Source organism: Eschrichtius robustus, chromosome 3 (genome assembly GCF_028021215.1).
Source record: "Eschrichtius robustus isolate mEscRob2 chromosome 3, mEscRob2.pri, whole genome shotgun sequence".
NCBI lineage: Eukaryota > Metazoa > Chordata > Mammalia > Artiodactyla > Eschrichtiidae > Eschrichtius > Eschrichtius robustus.
In genome coordinates, this window is record NC_090826.1 from 83,984,640 (window position 1) to 84,003,368 (window position 18,729).

An 18,729-nucleotide genomic window follows, 5' to 3' on the forward strand; every position below is an offset into this window, starting at 1 on the left:
TGCTCAGCTCCCACCTTGTCCCTCCATGTTTACTAATCCTATTTCGTTAGCTTTCCCAGTAACTCTGAGAGCTCTCAATAATCTTTCCCTAAATTCTTTTTCTGTTTCAGTCAGCCAGAGTGGATTTTTATGGTTCGTTACCAAGAACCTGACTGGTATGGAAAACAACAAAGGCTTTGAGAGCAGCAGATGCAGAGTTAGAGAAGGAACAGGTCACGTCAGAACCGTCGCAGGATTTCCTCAAGCAGGGCTCAGAGCGCTGCACGGTGAGCACAGGAAGAGGCAGAGTGAAACAAGGATGAGGACCAAGCAGCAGAAAGCACCCAGGGTGAGTGTTTTGGCGTAGGGAAAGGATACTCGAAAGTCCTCATCCAAGAGAGGAGGAGGGCAAGAGCAGTGGGATAAAAGCCGTAGAAAACTGGATAGAGAAGCATCTGTGAGTAATCAAGAGAGTGAGGAAGAAAACGCAGTTGGAAGGCAGGTGGTCTATAACATGTAGAGGATATCATCAGAGGACAGGAAGGCTGGGGGTGCAGCCTGAAGAAAGGCAGCACTGAATGTCAGCGCTCAGAGGAGGTGGACAGCAGGAAGGAACAGGACGCAGAGCAGATGGGATGACGTGTTCGCTTGGCTCACATTACGGTACACTGTATTTCTTCTTTTTTATGTGTATTTAATCGTCTGAGTAGTAACAGTTCAACAGGAACATCTAAATATCAAGACCAACATGAAATAACCAAATAAAGCCCTAAACACTGGAATCACCAACTATTTATGAACTTCAAGGTCTCTTACAATTCTATTGCTAACACACAGAATTTTCAGAGCTGTCATCACTGTGTATATAGCATTTGGAGGTCTGCTTTTCCAAGTATACCACTCCTTCCTTCCATGTCGCTCCACAGGCATCAGCTGCTTCACCGCTTGAACATGTCACGGTCCACCTAGCCCGTTCCCTACGTCTCTTTACCCAGGCATAGCTTTCATCTTCTTTTAAATCATATCAAAAAGGTAAGTAAAGTTATAAATTGTTTGTATCTAGGCTAATGGCTTATGTTGTAAAGACACTGAATTTATTGCTGGCTCCTCGAATATCAGTTACTTGCATTTCATTTGATAACAACTGGACCCAATTCTAATGTGTGTATGCGTGTGCACGCGCGTAGGCTGCCTCACAACAAACAATGCTCTGGACACCAGCTGGCTGTCCTACAATTTAACTCAATTCTGACACTACCTACCTGGATATAGAATCAGATTCCACAGGTTAATGGCTCAGTCCCAAAGACTGCCCTCCCCCTTCAGATGCCTGTCACAAGCCCTGGCTGCTACCTGTACTTCTGGCTATAAATCAGAGGTTCCCACGACTCACTCCTTGAGATCAATTAATACGCTAGAATGGCTCACAGAACTCAGGAAAGCCCATTTACTCACTAGTTTACTGATTTATTACCAAGGATATTAAAAAATACAAACCAACAGCCAGATAAAGAGATGCATAGGGTAAGGTATGGGGCAAGGGTGTGGAGTTTCCATGCCCTCTCAGAGTGTGCCATTCTCCCTACATCTCCACATGTTCGTTCACCAACCTGGAAGCTCTCCCAACACCGTCCTCTTGGGTTTTTACGGTGGCTTCATGACATAGTCATGATTGATTAAACTATTGGCCATTGGTGACTGATTCAACCTCCAGATCCTCTCCCCTCCCCAGAGGTAGAGACTGCGGGTGGGACTGAAGTTCCAACCCTTTAATGACACAGTTGGCTCCACTGGCAACCAGCCCCCATTCTTGGGTCCTTTCCAAAAGTCACCTCATTAACTTAACAGGCACCTTTATTGCTCTCATCACTTAGGAAATTCCAAGGGTTTTAGGAGCTGTGAGTCAGGAACTGTGGATGAAGACCAAATATATACAAAAAATATATTTGGGTCATCTGAATAACCAAATATATATTTTTCTTTTAAATCACATAATCATATAATGTAATCAAATAAAGAACAGTAAACTTTGGCCCTGTAGGATCTTGCCCAATTGATAAGTTCCTTATACCAACACTGCAACACTGATTACTCCCAGTCAGCCAGAATATTCTTGCTCCTGCTGCACTCACATAATCCATCAAGGAGCCAAGCAACATGGTGCTTATGGGCCAAGGCTTTGCAATCACACAGATCTGGGCGGTCTGCTTAACAGCAATGTGAGCAGTCCATTCTATGTCTCAGTTTTCTCATTCATGGATTCATTTGTTCAAGAAATAGGTACTGAGCAAAGATAATATGCCAGATACTTTCTGGGTATTAGGGATCTACTAGTGAACAAAGGTCCCTGCCCTCACAAAGTTTACATTCCAGTGGGAAGACAAAAAATAATAGGTATACGTTTATATAATATAAAGCAGGATAAGGGAACAGGGAGATATGGAGGTCAAAGAAGATCTGGGAGGAGGTGACCTGTAAGCCAGTAACTGATGAAGTGGTATGGTATTCTGGGTAAATTAGACAGCAACTAGAGCAAGACGGAGGAGAGAAGATGATGTAGATTTTGTGAACCGACCATAAGTCTGGGCCAGCAAAAAGGGTTTAGGAGGTTGGGGAGGGGTGTGGGCTTGAGACAGATTATAATTTAACAGAGCTGTTAGGTCCAGGTAACACTCTCTCTCAGGGGCTTGAACTTCTTGTGGTGAATAGAGTAAACAGAGACATATATATAAGGACAAGATGAGACTGGTCCTGATGGTCCTTCAGGGGAGGTGGACAGTACGTTCTAATGTATTCTCCTTCTTGGGAATTAGCAATGGTAAGGTAGAGAATGTCAGGGGTGGGGAATGATAATCCAACGAGAAACAAATATAAACACAGGGAAGACAGTATATCTACTTTTTAGGATTGCTGTGGAGATCAAATAAGATAACACATGTAAAGCATTTAACATAGTGCTTGGCCCATGGTAAAAATTCAATAAATGGTAGCTATTATTATTATTATTACTATGTATATATGTATTTTAAATTATTTATTTCTTTATTTTTGGCTGCGTTGGGTCTTCGTTGTGGTGTGTGGGCTTCTCATTGCAGTGGCTTCTCTTGTTGCTAGAGCACAGGCTCTAGGCACGCGGGTTTCAGTAGTTTTAGCATGTGGGCTCAGTAGTTGTGGCTCGCAGGCCTAGTTGCTCCACGGCATGTGGGATCTTCCCAGACCAGGGATCGAACCCGTGTCCCCTGCATTGGCAGGCAGATTCTCAACCACTGTGCCACCAGGGAAGTCCCAGCTATTATAATCCATCCAAAAGTAAAGTAGAATGCTTGTGGCATTTTTCAAATTCTTAAGAGTACTATGTGCAGAAGGCTTGTCCCTCACTCTGTCACAGACATGGCACTGACCCGGCATGATCTATCCTACCCTTCAGAGGGTACCTTATAAGACTAACCCAACCATCCATTTTAGCCTCTTTATCTTCAAGTCATATTTTTTGCTCTGCCTGATCCACTCCACGTGACGCTTATGTAAAAAAATGACGGAAGGAGCCCGATTACCAGGAGCGGTGTTTTCTCTTTTTCCACACATGGTGAATGACTGAAGGATTCTTGAGCTCCCCTGCTCTGGATCTGGGGAGCCACTGTAGTGTCCTTCTCAGCCAAATGGCCATGAAAGTCCGTGGCCATAACACGGTAAACAAGCCTGATGACCTGGTGAGTAAGCCTGATCTTGTTCATTTCAAAACAAGCGTCAGCTATTTTGCCCTTGTATGGGGAAACTAGACTTCCCAACCTTCTGCGACCATCCTGATTTGTTGGGTTTGGGCTGAGTTACAGGGGTGGAAGTTAGGTAGGTGAGAGATGCACAGACAGCAGACTCCAGTGTCCCCTCCACCAACTCTGGGATGCCCACCTGTAGTCTGAATGCATGCTAGCAAGATCCTACAAGACCCAGGGCTCCACACAGTTTGGCCACTCCATGTGTGTTTATGGCTCCTCCAACTGTAAGTGCAGAGTAGGCAAAAGAGCTCAGAGGTTGTCGGTGCCCACACTGGGGTGACATTTTATTTCCTTGCCCTGATGATCCATCATAAAAAATACATAGATAAAATTAAAACTTAGGGGCTTCCCTAGTGGCACAGTGGTTGAGAGTCTGCCTGCCAATGCAGGGGACACGGGTTCGAGCCCTGGTCCGGGAAGATCCCACACGCCGCGGAGCGACTAGGCCCGTGAGCCACAATTACTGAGCTTGCGCGTCTGGAGCCTGTGCTCCGCAACAAGAGAGGCCGCGACGGTGAGAGGCCCGCGCATCGCGATGAGGAGTGGCCCCCGCTTGCCACAACTAGAGAAAGCCCTCGCACAGAAACGAAGACCCAACACAGCCATAAATAAATAAATAAATAAATAAATAAATAAATAAATAAATAAATAAATAAATAAATAAATAAATAAATAAATAAATAAAATTAAAAAAAAAATTAAAACTTAAAAATTTTTTTTTTCTCTGAATGGTTAAGCTGTACCTACTTTGCATCATCGTTAAAGATCAACGTCAGGCCAGCCAAACATTGTTTTCCTAACCTTCCTGGCTGATTCTACTTTCAGTTGAGGAAACTGAATCTTTTAGTTTTCCTGTTCTCTGGGCCAAATGGTCAAGGTGACGACTTCCTGACTTCTTGGTCTTTTTGTGTTTTCATTGTATTTTCAACACTCTGAAATGTTTTCACGGAGGTCTTTGAATCCTAGTAATCCAGTATTTTTTCCTTTTGTTTTCCCCACACCGTATACTCAGCAGCTCTCGCAGAAGCCCTGATTGCTAACGCTAGATGCAGTCTCAGGAGTCACTTAGTTCAATCCTTGCCCTTTAGCTTGAGAAGGAAGGGAGAGACCTTGACATCCACAGGGCACATACTACTTGCCAGGCCCAGAGCGTAAGTGTAGCATTCTGCGTAATTAGCCTTCTTAAACCTTACCACGGCCCTTTGAGATGGATGTCTTTATCCTCATTTTTTAGACAAGGAGACTCAAGACCAGAGCAATCAAGTGACGTATGAACGATCACACAGCTGAGACTCAAACCAGCTTTAGAAAACAAGCCTGGGGCTCTCCTGTCCCCCACCCTGGTCCTGCACCCGCCAGTCAGGACAAGCATTAGTTGGAAGTGGGCTGAAGGCAAGGTAGGCTCCAGGGCAGATGTGACACAGGGAGTTTAACTGAAGGCAAAATTCTGGCAATTGTTATTAATATTTTATAGCTTTAATAAAGAAATTAGTGGCAGACTATAACACGCCATTGGACTAAGATGGATTATGAAAGCTTTTCAGCAGATAAAATGGGGGCAAATGGTTAACATTTTCAAAAGAACAGGGAGTATCCTTTCTAAACAGGAAGAACTGGCTTGAATTCAAAGCAGTTATGTAACTCCTGACTTCTGTCAAGGCCCTCTCTTAGGCAGATAAGTGATATTTTATTCATGATCCTTCCCTAATTTTTACATCCCTAATTTTTACATTTTTTACATCTACCTATGAATAAAATTGCTATCTTGCTGAACTGAAAACTAGTCAGCAGTTTTCCTTAGATAATTTCTTTATGTATAGATTATGTCTGCAGTATTAAAAAAGGCTTACAAATTTTTTTATAGGAGTATCTAATTCCTTAATTCTAAATCAAAAGGATACATAAAAACACTTGTTTGTGAGTTTCTCGTTGTGTGTGTAGAAAAGAGAGGTAGACATAGATGCTGAAAGACAGACAATGAAATGGAGGCAAGAAGATAGAATTCAACAGAGTGAGATGTATTAAGGAGCTGGACCTCGTTGTGGTTAAAGAAAATGGTACTCTGGAGCCGAGCTTGGATTCCACACCTAGAATGAACGGGCAGGGCTCTCCATAGAACATGTGCTTCACTCTGTGCATTAAGGCATTCAAAAGGTGTTTCCCTTTCATCGTCCACCACACATTTATCAAGATCTTAGCATTGGTGCACCTGACTCCACTGGTAACTTGCAGAAGTAGAATGACACTGCTTGTCAAAATCAGGGTGTCTCCTGGAGGTTTTTATTGCCTTCAAGCTTAGCTGAGTTTTGCTAGGTGTGTTTGGCTGTACTAACGACTCTCTCTTATTATACTCTTAGAAGACAGGAGCATTGATAGGAACTGAGAGAAGTGGTAGGTCTGTCCCAGTTCTATTCAGAGAGGACCCCTTTAAACCAGCAAGTAGAGAAGTGACTCCATGTTAGTATTTTGCAGGCCTTCAAGTCCCATTCACCCAGGGATACTTGTCAAAAATGCAGATTCTTGGGGGAGGGAGGGGGATGGACTGGGAATCTGGGATCGGTAGTTGCAAACTATTACATTTAGAATGGATAAACAACAAGGTCCTGCTGTATAGCATAGGGAACTATATCCAATCTCCTGGGGTAAACCATAATGGAAAAGAATATTTAAAAAAGGAAGGTATATATGTGTAAAACTAAGTCACTTTGTTGTAGTGCAGAGGTGGGCACAACACTATGAATCAACTATACTTCAATTAAAAAATAAATAAGTAAGTAAATAAATAAAAATGCAGATTCTTTCCAAATCAGAATCTCTGGGTCTGGGGCCCAGGAATATGCATTTTAAACAAACTGCCAGGTGTTTCTGGTACAAATTAGCACTTGGAACCCTTTGCCCACCACTACAGGAAGGGGGCTGGCACTCTTCATAAGTGGCGCCTCGTCTACATTCCTGCAAAGGGGTCTGTGTGTGCTGAGGGAGAGAGCAGTGGCGGAGGAAACGTGGGGACTGGTAAGCCATCAAAGGCCATTCTCTCTCTCATCTCATCCTGCTCAAAACCACTTTGGGGACAAGCAGCCCAGCTGAACTCATCTGGAAGAGCTTTCCAGTGAGCCTGAGGTTCCTAATAGCAGTGAGAACTGCCAGGAATTGAGGAGCTCCGCCAGGACGCCCCTCCTTCCCTCTGTTGTCTAGATTTAGAGATCACCTCTTAGAGAGCCAGCATCCCTGGCAGGAGTCCTATCTTACAGACTAGAAGTTCGCGCCTTAATTATCTGTTAATTCTTTAAAAATGATTAGTTGACAACATTGCGAGAATAAGGACAGGTTACAGGGAAGGAAGGCACCTGAGGGAGGGCAGAAAGGGACATTAGTAGGGAGGTGGCAAGGCAGCATATCCTCTGCCACTCAAAGTCACCCTAGCTGTCAAGGTGCCCCATCCCACTGGTGCTGAAGGAGCACCTCTGCAGACGTGCAGAATGGTTTGCTCACGCTTCTCTGCATCACAGTCTGGGTCTTTGGGGAGGGGAGGGCTGGACAAGCAGGGCCTCGGTGGTGGGCTCAGTCTGTCAGTAGCACCAGAGTGAGTCCTCTACCAGAGTCATCTTAAGGGCAGGGCAACAGGTTTTTTTTTTTTTTTTTTTAAATATTTTTTTAAATTATTTATTTATTTATTTTATTTTTGGCTGTGTTGGGTCTTCGTTTCTGTGCGAGGGCTTTCTCCAGTTGTGGCAAGCGGGGGCCACTCTTCATCGCGGTGCGCGGGCCTCTCACTGTCGTGGTCTCTCTTGTTGCGGAGCACAGGCTCCAGATGCGCAGGCTCAGTAATTGTGGCTCACGGGCCTAGTTGCTCCGCGGCATGTGGGATCTTCCCAGACCAGGGCTCGAACCCGTGTGCCCTGCATTGGCAGGCGGACTCTCAACCACTGCGCCACCAGGGAAGCCCAGGGCAACAGGTTTTAATCCAGCAGGTGATCTGGGAAAATCACCTGATTTGACCAAAAGCCAAATTTTGTTAAGAAGAGATTCTTAACCACTATGGAGAGAATACCAAACCTGCAGGTTTTCTCATTCAAATGTGGAGCCCCCCCACCCTGTTTCTTGAAACAAGTTTCTGTCTTATGGTAAACAAGACGGGGTATCTAAGTCATTGACAGTCCAGAGAAAGGGCAGTGATGAGAGGATGGACCCTGGAGCCAGACCACTGGGGAGTGAATCCTGGCTCCACTGCTTCCTACCTGTGTGACCTTGGGCTAGTTATTTCACCTCTCTGTGCCTCAGTTTCCTCATCTGTAAAATGAGGATTCAAGTAGTGCTTTCCACATAGCATTATAGTGAGGATTAAGTGAAACAGAGTTTGCCAAGCACTTAGAACTCAGCAAGTCCCTTATGCATATTTGCTGCGATTATTTTTCTTAGTCTCTCTGCCTAAGGCTGCTTCACAACAAAGACCAAAAGAGGGGTCTTAGAGTTGAAGGGGAACAGAAACCTTGTGTCATCTGTATGGCTGATGTTCTTTCAAGATCAACAGTGGCTCTTTTGACTGAACTGCAGTCTTCTCTCCTCCCACAAATCCTGCTGAGGGCACTGCTGGGCCACAGTCCAAGCATCTTCTGTTGGGGCAGCAGGTTCTCAGGTCCTCTTTTAAGAGCCTTTTAAGGGAAAAGGAGGTGGGATGGCAGATGAATCAACCTCCTATTTTGTACAGTTCAGCTAACAGGGCAAATAATGTACACCAAATTATTACTGGTAGGGCTTCCCAGGACAAGACTGAAAATAAAATTCTGTTAGAGGGACAGTCCATTCAGGGTATAAAATGGAATTATCTTCACCAAGATTAAATCACACTTCCTGACTGTGACAGAGCGTTTCCAGGGAGAGTAAGCGCCATGCAGCCCTTAATGCCACTCGTTCATTGTTGCTCAGGACTCCTACCCCCACTGGCTGTCTAACCCCATTCAGCCTCCCCCGCCCGGCCCACTGCGGTTTGAGTCTTTGAAACAGAGAGCTGGGTGCGGAAACAAGACTAGGCTCCCTCTGGTCCGGGGAAATGTTGGCAATGGGAATTCTGGAGGGGAACTGGAGCCAGGCACTCACACATGCTATAGATGCTAACTTTAAATTTGATGTTAATTATAATCAAGGATGTTTAAAATCCATGTTGTAATTCTAATAACTACCACTAACCCATCATTCTGGGTGGTCTCATCTGTATGACCCTGTTAGGAAATTTATTCATGAATTCAATAGTTATGTCCCGGGACTTCCCTGGTGGCGCAGCGGTTGGGAATCCGCCTGCCAGTGCAGGAGACACAGGTTCGAGCCTGGTCCGGGAAGATCCCACATGCCACGGAGCAACTAAGCCCGTGCGCCACAACTACTGAGCCTGCGCTCTAGAGCCCATGAGCCACAACTACTGAAGCCCGCACGCCTAGAGCCCATGCTCCACAAGAGAAGCCACTGCAATGAGAAGCCCGCAAACCGCAATAAGAAGTGTAAATAAATAAATAAATAAGCTCACAACTCAGCCAATGAAAAGCCACTATTCTTCGAACTCTTCCGATGGACTCTTTGTTTACTATCGCCCTTCCAGCTTTCTTTTCCCTTCTTTAAAAGAGTTCCCCTCTCCTTGTGGCCTGGCAGCAGGGATCTGCGCATAATTGACCATGGTTGCAGACCCTCAGATTGCAATTCTTTACTGATCCCAAGTAAACTCATTTTTGCTGGAGAAGTAACTGGCAGTCTATCTATTTATGGTCAACAGGTATTATAATGATGCTTGGCATTTTTCTCAGCACTTGGGCCTGGGAAGCTGAGTAAGCCATCAGGGAGCCCACAATCTGGCACTGTGGCACTGCATTCAGCCCCTGTCAAGCACTTTGCACAAAACGGGCACACAACAAAAGTCTTAGGGGAGCTGGCAGAAATTGCTGATTCACTGCTGGGTCTCTCTAGTTTTGGTCAGTTTAACATAACAAAATACCTCAGAAAAAACAATGGTTTTAAACACTGCCTCTACAAATATTGAACAAAACCCTTTTATAGTATGTCATTAGTTAAAAATTCCCGGCTCCAATACTGAGTCTTTAAAAACTAGGAAATGGCGGGAAAAGCTTTAGTCTTTAAACAGAGAAAATAGTTTTCCATTGTTTTATGTAATCACTTACAAAACTAAAATATATGTTCACCATGGATATGCCCAATACTGCTCTGTTAAGAGGGGCACAGAGTGCTATGTCCAATTAATACAATCTATGGATATAAAAGGGTGAGAGAAGAACATCATGGACTGTTCTAAAGCCATAAAGTCGTTCTCCTTTCCTTCCCCTTCCACCTTGCAAAAGTATTCACTGATCTTTTCTTGTTTACTGTTTTCAGATCCTTGTTTTAAAACTGAAAAGTTCTATAACATCCTATAAAAACAGACTACAAGGAGAGAGCCTGTCCCAGGGATTGAATTCTCTCCATCCCACACAATAAAAGAATGCAGTGAAAAAAACCCAAAGAAAATATAGTTTACAATACAAAAAACATCTAGCTTAGTATCCACCTAAGTACTTTTGTTAGACCTGTTCTTTGGAAAAACTGAAATAAGGCTTCATGTGCCTTATTATGTGAATGGTTGACATAATTATGCACGAGGCAGGAGAATCTGCAACATCATGGCATTCTTGACAGTGGCCCCCCAAAGCCCCCAACACATTGGCTTATTTCTTTTTCTGCCTTCCTTTTTCCTCCTCTCTCTTTCCCGTTAGTGGAAGGCAAATCTCTGTTATGCCATACCCTGCAGCTTTAACCTGCCAGAGGGCTCCTTCTCCGCTCTCTCCTGGGGGACTGGTCCAGCCCCTCTTACTGGCCAAGTTCATCTCTCTTTTGGCTCTGACTCTCTCAGGCTGGATTCCCATTGTTAACCCTCTAATCCTGCTGGGGAAGGGCCTCTGGCAGCACTGCCATTTAAATTCTTATTATTTTAACTTTAGAAAACAGCCCTCTCACCAGATACATTTCTCTCTTTCCCCCTTCTCACCCAAACCCTGCCAATTCTACTCCTAAAGCCTCTTAAATCTGGGCGCGGCTGTTGATCTCCACTACTTGGTGTGGGCCAACTCCCCTCTCACCTGGTTCATCTTCTCCCTGCTTTGCATGCCCCGCCCTCTCCTCCATTTCACTCTCGTAGTGCTGCTACATGGCTTTCTCCTAAAATACAAATCTGACCCCGGTAGCATTTATCATCAGTGGCTTCCTGCTGCCCTCAAAATAAAGTCCAAATACCCTGAATTAAAAGTTCTTCCCTAAAACTCACTATCTGTACTGTTTTCCTTCATCATTGTGGTTTCAAGGCTCACCTGAAGTATTTTCTATGGTATCAGAGAAACTCATGAATATCGTTTAAGTTAATATAATAATAATAATAAATGTGAGGAATCAAGACATACATTTCTCATGTAATAATATACCTGTTTGTAGCCATGTATTGTACTTTGGTGACCCTTCAGGAACAACTAGTTTTGTAGTTCTAAAGTAGACTTAATTATCCCAAATGCTTTCTTTGCCCAAATTAATGAGTTGTGTAACACATATGCCAGGGTTAGAAAAGATATGGCCGGTGTGCTTACTGGAAATCAAAAGCTTTAGGACCAGTATTCCTTCCCACTTTTTTTGTTTTTTTTTAAGCAGTAGTGAGGAGGGGAAAAATGACCAAACTGGGGTCCAAAAAGAGAAGATAAGAGGGCAACAAAGACATATCAAGCCACTGAATGACTAATTCTACTTTAGGCTGGTCCTGGTCGAAGAATGACAGCTAACAGGTACTCAAATTCTTTGTGAACAGTCTCTCATTTCATTTTAATCTCCACAGCCACAATAAGAGATGCGTAAGATTATTCATATTTTATAGGTGAGGAGATAGACTGGCAATATTTATTTTGCCTCCTATGGTAATCGCTGGTTAAATATATACCACTTAGAGTTTTAAGGGCAAATACTCAACCTTCCTGTTTCCCTGGAGGGAAGGGAGTTTCCAGGTCCCAGGAAGGAGGAGTGAAGTTTCTGCTCAGTCTTCTCACTCAGCCCTTCCCTGGGGGGAGGGGTGGCCTACCCATCAGTGACGAGGTTAGGAGAACAGCTCAGCCAGGCCCCCTGGGCTTTTTCACTCTCTTCTTTTCAGCTTGTCTGTCTTCAACATCTATCCTCTATACCTGGCTTGTGTGCTAAGTAGAGAGGCGGGCCTGTGGCCCAATTCAGCAGAGACGGAAACCCCTGGTGGCTGCATATATTAGCCACATCCTCCAATCTGGCTTTCATCAGTTGATAAAGCTAATATTTTGATTTCTACTGTCTTATTTCTCAGTTGGTTGGGACCATAAGAGGGGAAGACAGAGGGCTATTAATTGGCTCCCTAAAAGCCAAATTACAGGCATATAATAGGCACTCAATAAATATTTGTTAAATGAATGAATGAATTTGTCCAAGGCCACAAAGCTAATAAACCACAGAGACTTGAATCTATGTCTGACAGAAGAGCCCATGGTTTTCCAAAATTCCCACTTCCGTGCTTCTTGTAGAGTGTTCTATTTCCAGGCTTCAATTCATGCTTCAGCATGGCTGCCAGGAAACTGGAAACAAAGGCTGGTGTAGGCATTAACTACCTCAAAAACACATGTCTGCCTAAGAACTTAGCTGATAATCTGTTTGTCTACAGCAGTGACTAGGGACGAGTTCAGCCTGTCTGCCTGTCGTCCGCTGTACTGACTGAGCCCTCAGGTACATGAAGAGGGACCTGGAGGATGACAGAAGCAGTGCAGGTGGCACCAGCAGTGCATGTAACAGACCAGGGAGGAGAAAGGCAGGCAGCCAAGCATGAAGCAGGATGTGCACAAAAGGGGCAGGGCAGGGGCCTGGGGACCAAGGGGAGAATGAGGCCCAGAGGGATTTCGGGGAATGGAGGATGGGAAGGAGGCAGGGGAAGGAAGAATGAACAGAAAAATCCCAGGAGAACAAAAGGCCATAGAGACAGGAAATAAAAGTATGTCCAAACAAAGAGCATAAAGCGGAGGCAGATAAAAGAACAAGAGTAAATCACTAGCTATGAAAACAGCCACAAACTGATTTTCCATTTCATGTCAAGATGATGAAAAGTGAGGGCTGTCCTGTGTGCCAGCAGCCTTCAGGAACTAAGAAATAAAACACTCAGGTTGAAAATAGTTTGGGGAGCCAGAGGATGACAAGATTCCTCCTGCAGACAAAAGTGAAATTAAAGCAATGACCGCATCTTCTACCCCTTTTCCCCACCGATCCCCCTCCAGTCACAAAAGAGGGAGGAGCTGCTTGGCGGGCAACCACGTATGACCTCAGCGGGGACCCTGTTCTGACTGAGCTAGTATGGTTGCTTTTTAAGAGAATCTGGTAGAACTCAGGATTGTGTGTTCACAAACACCATAGAAAAAACAGGGTCATCGCTGCCTTCCAAGCAGTTTTTTTCAGTCCGTTTAAAGGCCGGACTTCGTCTTTTTTTCCCCTCACTAGAGCAGAGCACAAAGAATTCTCTGACACACTGCACCCACTGCAGATGAAAGTGCTTAAGTGTGAGTGAAAGCAACAATGTTTAGAGTGACATTTACTAGCTGCAAACAGTGAAATCAGAGAGCTCCAGTTCATGGAGATTAAATGTCAGGCTTTAAAACATTTAGCAGAGTATTCGCTATGGAAGTTTTTAAAATTTAGGATTTGGTTTTACACTGCAAACAGCACTTAAGAGTTTTTAAAGCAAACAACTGAGTCATAAGCTGAATAAGAATATATATTTTGTACTGAAGATGAGACAAGTGTAGGACAGTCACAGAGTTTGGCTCAACACTGCCAGAGGTGCTTGCTGGTCTTCACCTGTTCAGATGAATAAGAGAAAAGTGACAATCCCCACACTTCATGTTTTGGAAGATACAAGTCAAAATCCAGAAAACAGGAGTTTCTAGGCACATAATTTTCCACACTGGGCATGGACTTTACAAGCCCAAGCGTTTTTACATTACTGTTTCAGAATGAATGCTTTTTAATGCACCTATAAAAAGTCAGAGCAGAAAACGGATCCCCTTTTTCTTTTAAGAATATTTTCCATGGATAAATTTATGCATGATAAAATTGGCTATAAGTGCCAAATATAACATCCATTTGAACACGATTAAACAATAAAATCTCCAAATCTGACAATATCAGCAGTCCATCCTTCCTTCATTCAAAAGAGTTGGTAAGCACCTTCTCTATTTTGCTTCTTGTGAGGTGCTGGACAGATACAAAGCCAATGGAAATGATTAACATTTCAAGCTTTGTTCTAAACACTTTATAAGCATTATATTATCCCCATTTTACAGATAAGAAAACTGGGGCTTCCAGAGGTTAAGGACTTTGCCCAAGACCATAGGATCACCAAATCATGTAGGATTCAAACTCTAGCCACTGACTCCAAAGCCTGAGCAATTAACTTCTATTCAAGGAACTCTCAGTCTGGCAGAAACCACAGGCACGTGAACAAATAAAGATTAATGCAAGAATATGACAACAACAAAGATATGAACAGAGACACAGAGTGAGTAATTCTGTCTCAGGTCTGGGACCCAAGGAGGAGACATTTAAGCTGGGTCTTGATGTATGAGGAGGAGTTTTTCAAGGTGAAAAAGGTAACAGTTACCCTAGGCATAGGGAGCTACACTACCCAAACATGGAGGGCTTGGCATGTCGATGGAATGTTCAGCATTCACGGTATATTTGAAGGGGGGTGACCATGGAGGCCAGCAAACAAGGATATTATAATAGTCTGGATGAAGATATAAAGGAAGGTTGGAGCAGGGGAAACAGAGGATGCCGTTGTTTGGACAGCAGAAGTGATGGCCTGTGACCCACTAGATGTGCACAGTGAGGGAGATGAATCCATAGTTTCTAGCTTTTTAAGACTACTGTAAAGACTGAGAATAAAGGAAGTAAGACAGATTGAGGAGCGGGGTTAGAGAAGAGGAAGATGGTACCTTGTTTAGTTTTAGAAAAGCTGAGTTACAGATACTTGAGGGATATCTGGGCATCCTCTCTACTATACTCTCTACTTTAATAAACACTGAGAGCCTCTTGTACCAAGTACTAAGGAAGTTAAAAGAGAACAAAACTGGGTCTTGCCTTTTCAGAGTTCATGTACTGTATAGTCTGGCTCTCAATGGTGGTAATATATTAGGGAACTAACAAGATCATTTCTGGTTGTTACAGTGACTGAGGGGTGCTACTTGCACTTAGTGGACAGGTGCCAGCGATACAGATATTCTGCAATATTTAGTCTGTTTCATACAACAAAGCACTATCCTGTATCTCACTGGTCATCCATATGGGTGATAATCCATTTACAATTATCTGAGCTTAGAACCTAATTCTGTTTTACAAAGAAAAACAAAATTTTTTTTGCCTGTTTTATATATACACCGAATTTTTCCGAATAGAACTACCATGGAAACTGAAGGAAGACTGTTGTACTTTGTTTTGTTTGGACTTTTACCAAGAGTGTTCACTACTTAAGAAAATTACATCAGGAGTTGGGGGAGATGAAAAAGTTCTGGAGATGGAAGGTGGTGACAGTTACACAACAATGTGAATGTACTTAATGCCATAGAACTATACACTTAAAAATGATGAAAATGATATACTTTATGTTACGTATTTTAAAATAAAATAACATATAAATTGAAAAAAATTAAAGAGAAAAAGAAAAAGAATATTACATCATGGGCAGCAAACCTACTCATAGTTTTTGAAAAGTTACCGATGCAATGTGCCTCCACCAGTCTGCACTGTAGCTGTCCTAATCGTGCTACTGCCACATTCCAAATCTATCTACTTCACAGTGTCTCCTGGTGTGGTCATACCTGGAGATACTGTAAAACATGTAATTTGATTACAAATTACTTTCTTTTTCTTTCTACCTTTGATTGCAACTAGGGCATTATATTGTATTTTTGGAATTATGTGCTGCATAGGTGGGTTATATTAACTATGAATTTCATTTCAGGATAGGGAAGGGTGTGTTATATTTGTTATAAAAAGAATACATTAGTTTGAAAGGGTTGAGAATCACTAGTGAGAGAGACATATATAAACGGAACTAAAGTACAAGGAAAACCATGGCAGCACCTCAGAGAGGTAAAAGTACAAAGGAAGAACAAGGGGAAGAGATATAATTGGCCATGTAGGGTCTGGGAAGGCCCATGGAGTAAGTATGGTGTGAGCAGGTGCTGACTGACATCCTCTGTTAGAAGAATTCCAAAGATATGGGGCTTGGTATCTGCCTCCAATGATGTCCATTCTTTCTGCCATGGCGTTGATTTTTATCAAGTTCTTTTCGATGTTCTTCCTGTATCTCCCCCACAATGGCCCTCGTTCTGGGAGGCCCCACTGGGCAGAGCATGATGAATTCCTAGCCCATGCAGCATCTCTGCCAGAATCTGAAAACTGTGGTCTCTGTAATACTCTCTGGTTAATCTTCTCTTCTTTCGGCTAGATCTCCCTGCTTCCTCCAACTGTTTCTCATATAACGTGGTTTCATGTTCCCTTGCTATCTGGGTCATTTTCCTCTGAACATGCTCCAATTTGTCAGTGGCCCTTTAAAAGTGTGGTGCCTAGAACTGAATGTGGTTTCCAGCTCTGAAATGTATAACTGTATTTCCTAATATCCCCCCAAAAGGGGAAAATGTTACTGCTCCACACAGTGAGATCAGGATGGGGGAGGGAACAGGGGAGATCTGTCTTAATCATCATTGTATTGCCAGTGTTGAAAATTTTTCCTTTTTTGTTTAAACAAGTTAAATCTGAATTTTTAATGGTCGCAAATAGAGTTCTGATCTCAAAGAGCTTTTTTTTTCTTCCTCGTTTGTTTTTGTTTTGAGGATACAATGAAAATGTGGGTTTGGCTAATAAACACTAAAAATTATTTTTATTTGCCAATAGCATCTGTTTACCACCATCCTATAGTCATTTCTTGTCTGCCAACGTCCCAAGTCAATCTAGCCAAGATTGGCAAGGGTGTCACCCTTTCCAGGGGCTTGGCCTGTAAACTGGAATTAGTATTTCTGCATTAAGCATGGACCTGGTGTGTGCGGAAAGCCCCTGCACTCCTGTGTGTCTAGTGAACGTCAGCTTGAGCCCCACCATGCGTAATTCCATCTAGGCTCCTGATTTTTCATGCCATTTTGGTCTGAGACTGAAAGCTTGCAATAACCTGACTGGCTCTTACCAACATTCTGTCCCCTCGGACTGAAACAGCACCAGCTCATCTCTTCATTCTAGATGCTAAGGGCTCTTGAACCACAGTGACACTGTCCACTGGTCTGAATCTTTGGAAGCTACAGCAGAACTCTGCAGAAGAACACCACTCTGACATAAATGCCCGCTTGCTATCCACCCTGAATGCAGAGACTTCAACTAACTGACCAACAAATAGGGGACAGGTTAGCCTCAGAAGTTTAAGCACTTTATGTCACATCTGCTGGCTGCCCAAGTCCCAATACACTTTTGCTGCTGAAAAGACCAGCTCAAAGGTAAACTATGTGAGAGCTGGGTTATTTGTCTGTTTTGTTAGTTAATGTTCCCCAAGCCCTTGGAACAGTGTTTAGCATATAACAGCTGCTCGACAGATATTTGTTGAATGAATTAATGAAATGAGCTGGTATGGCAGATATCTATCTTTGTTTTGCCCAGTATTCTCTCCTTTTGAGAACTGCTTCTTGATCGTGCTGCCAATCATGAGACTGAACAAGCTAGCAAACGGTGTTACGAGTCTGGAGCTTATTAATCTGCATGTCCCTAGCCCCTAGATTCCCTACAATTCAAGCAGGTATCTGCACTCCTTCTCACTTCTGGAGAATCCGAGGCAAAATGTCAGGAGGTTTGATGAATGTGAGTGGTACATTTTGCAGGTAGATCATTCAGAGGCTAAACTTTATGTGAATGTCAATCACAAAACCCAAGACAACAGGATAAAATGAATCTCTAAGCTTATGCTTCTAATATTATTGATCTTCATAACTAATCAAATACTAGTGTCATAATTTATCTTATTCACATTCAAATAAATTTGAGATGAAACTTTTTCAAACTTCTAATGACGGATGAAATACAGTTTTTATAATGTCAGCTTTACCATGATAATGTTATTTAAGGTTTCTCAGAAAAAAATTAATCTGTGAAATATGGAAAAAATATATATTGGATTAAAATGATCCAATAAGTGGGGGGTGGGAAGGAGAGCAATAGTTGGATAAGGCTTTTTAAAAATTGTGGTAAAATACACATAACAAAATTTACCCTTTTAACCATTTTTAAGTGTACAATTCAGCATCATTAAGAACATTTATAATGTGTGCGACCATCGCAACTAACCATCTCTAGAACCTTTTCATCATACCAAACAGAAACTCTGTACCCAATAAATAATAACTCCCCACTATCCCCTCCTCCCAGGTCCTGGTAATCTCTATTCTACTCTTTATGAATTTGCCTATTCTAGGTACATCATATAACTGGAATTAAACAATATTTGTCTTTTTTTTTTTGGTCTGGCTTATTTCATTTAGCATAATGTTTTCAAGTATAGATGTTGTAGCATGTACCAGAATTTCATTCCTTTTTATGGCTGAATAATATTCCATTGTATGTATATACCACATTGTGTTATCTAGTCATCTGTTGATGGACACTAGGGTTGTTTTCCCCTTTTGGCTAGTGTGCTATGAGCACTGGTGTACAAGTATCTGTTTGAGTCCCTGATTTCAATCATTTTGGGTAAACCTAGGAGTGAAATTGGTGGATCATATGGTAATTCTATGTTTAACTTTCTGAGGAACCTACATAAGGGTTTTAAAGATAACTTATAAAATTAAAAAAAATATTAATTTAGGAACTATATTATGCAATAAGAAAGTTATTCCTCACCTGATACTTCACA

General features: G+C 42.7%; 1 protein-coding gene across 3 annotated transcripts in view; it reads right to left on the bottom strand.

Moving 5' to 3' along the window:
• ALG14 (ALG14 UDP-N-acetylglucosaminyltransferase subunit) overlaps positions 1-18,729 on the bottom strand; it is a 102,598-nt gene that overhangs the window by 14,431 nt on the left and 69,438 nt on the right. Inside the window, exon 4 of one of the 3 annotated variants that reach the window (XM_068540377.1) lies at positions 8,245-8,407. The exons of the other annotated variants lie outside the window; for them this stretch is intronic. Within the exon in view, the coding sequence (XP_068396478.1) occupies positions 8,245-8,407 (163 nt within the window). The remainder of the gene's footprint in view (positions 1-8,244; positions 8,408-18,729) is intronic. 3 annotated transcript variants of the gene reach the window in all.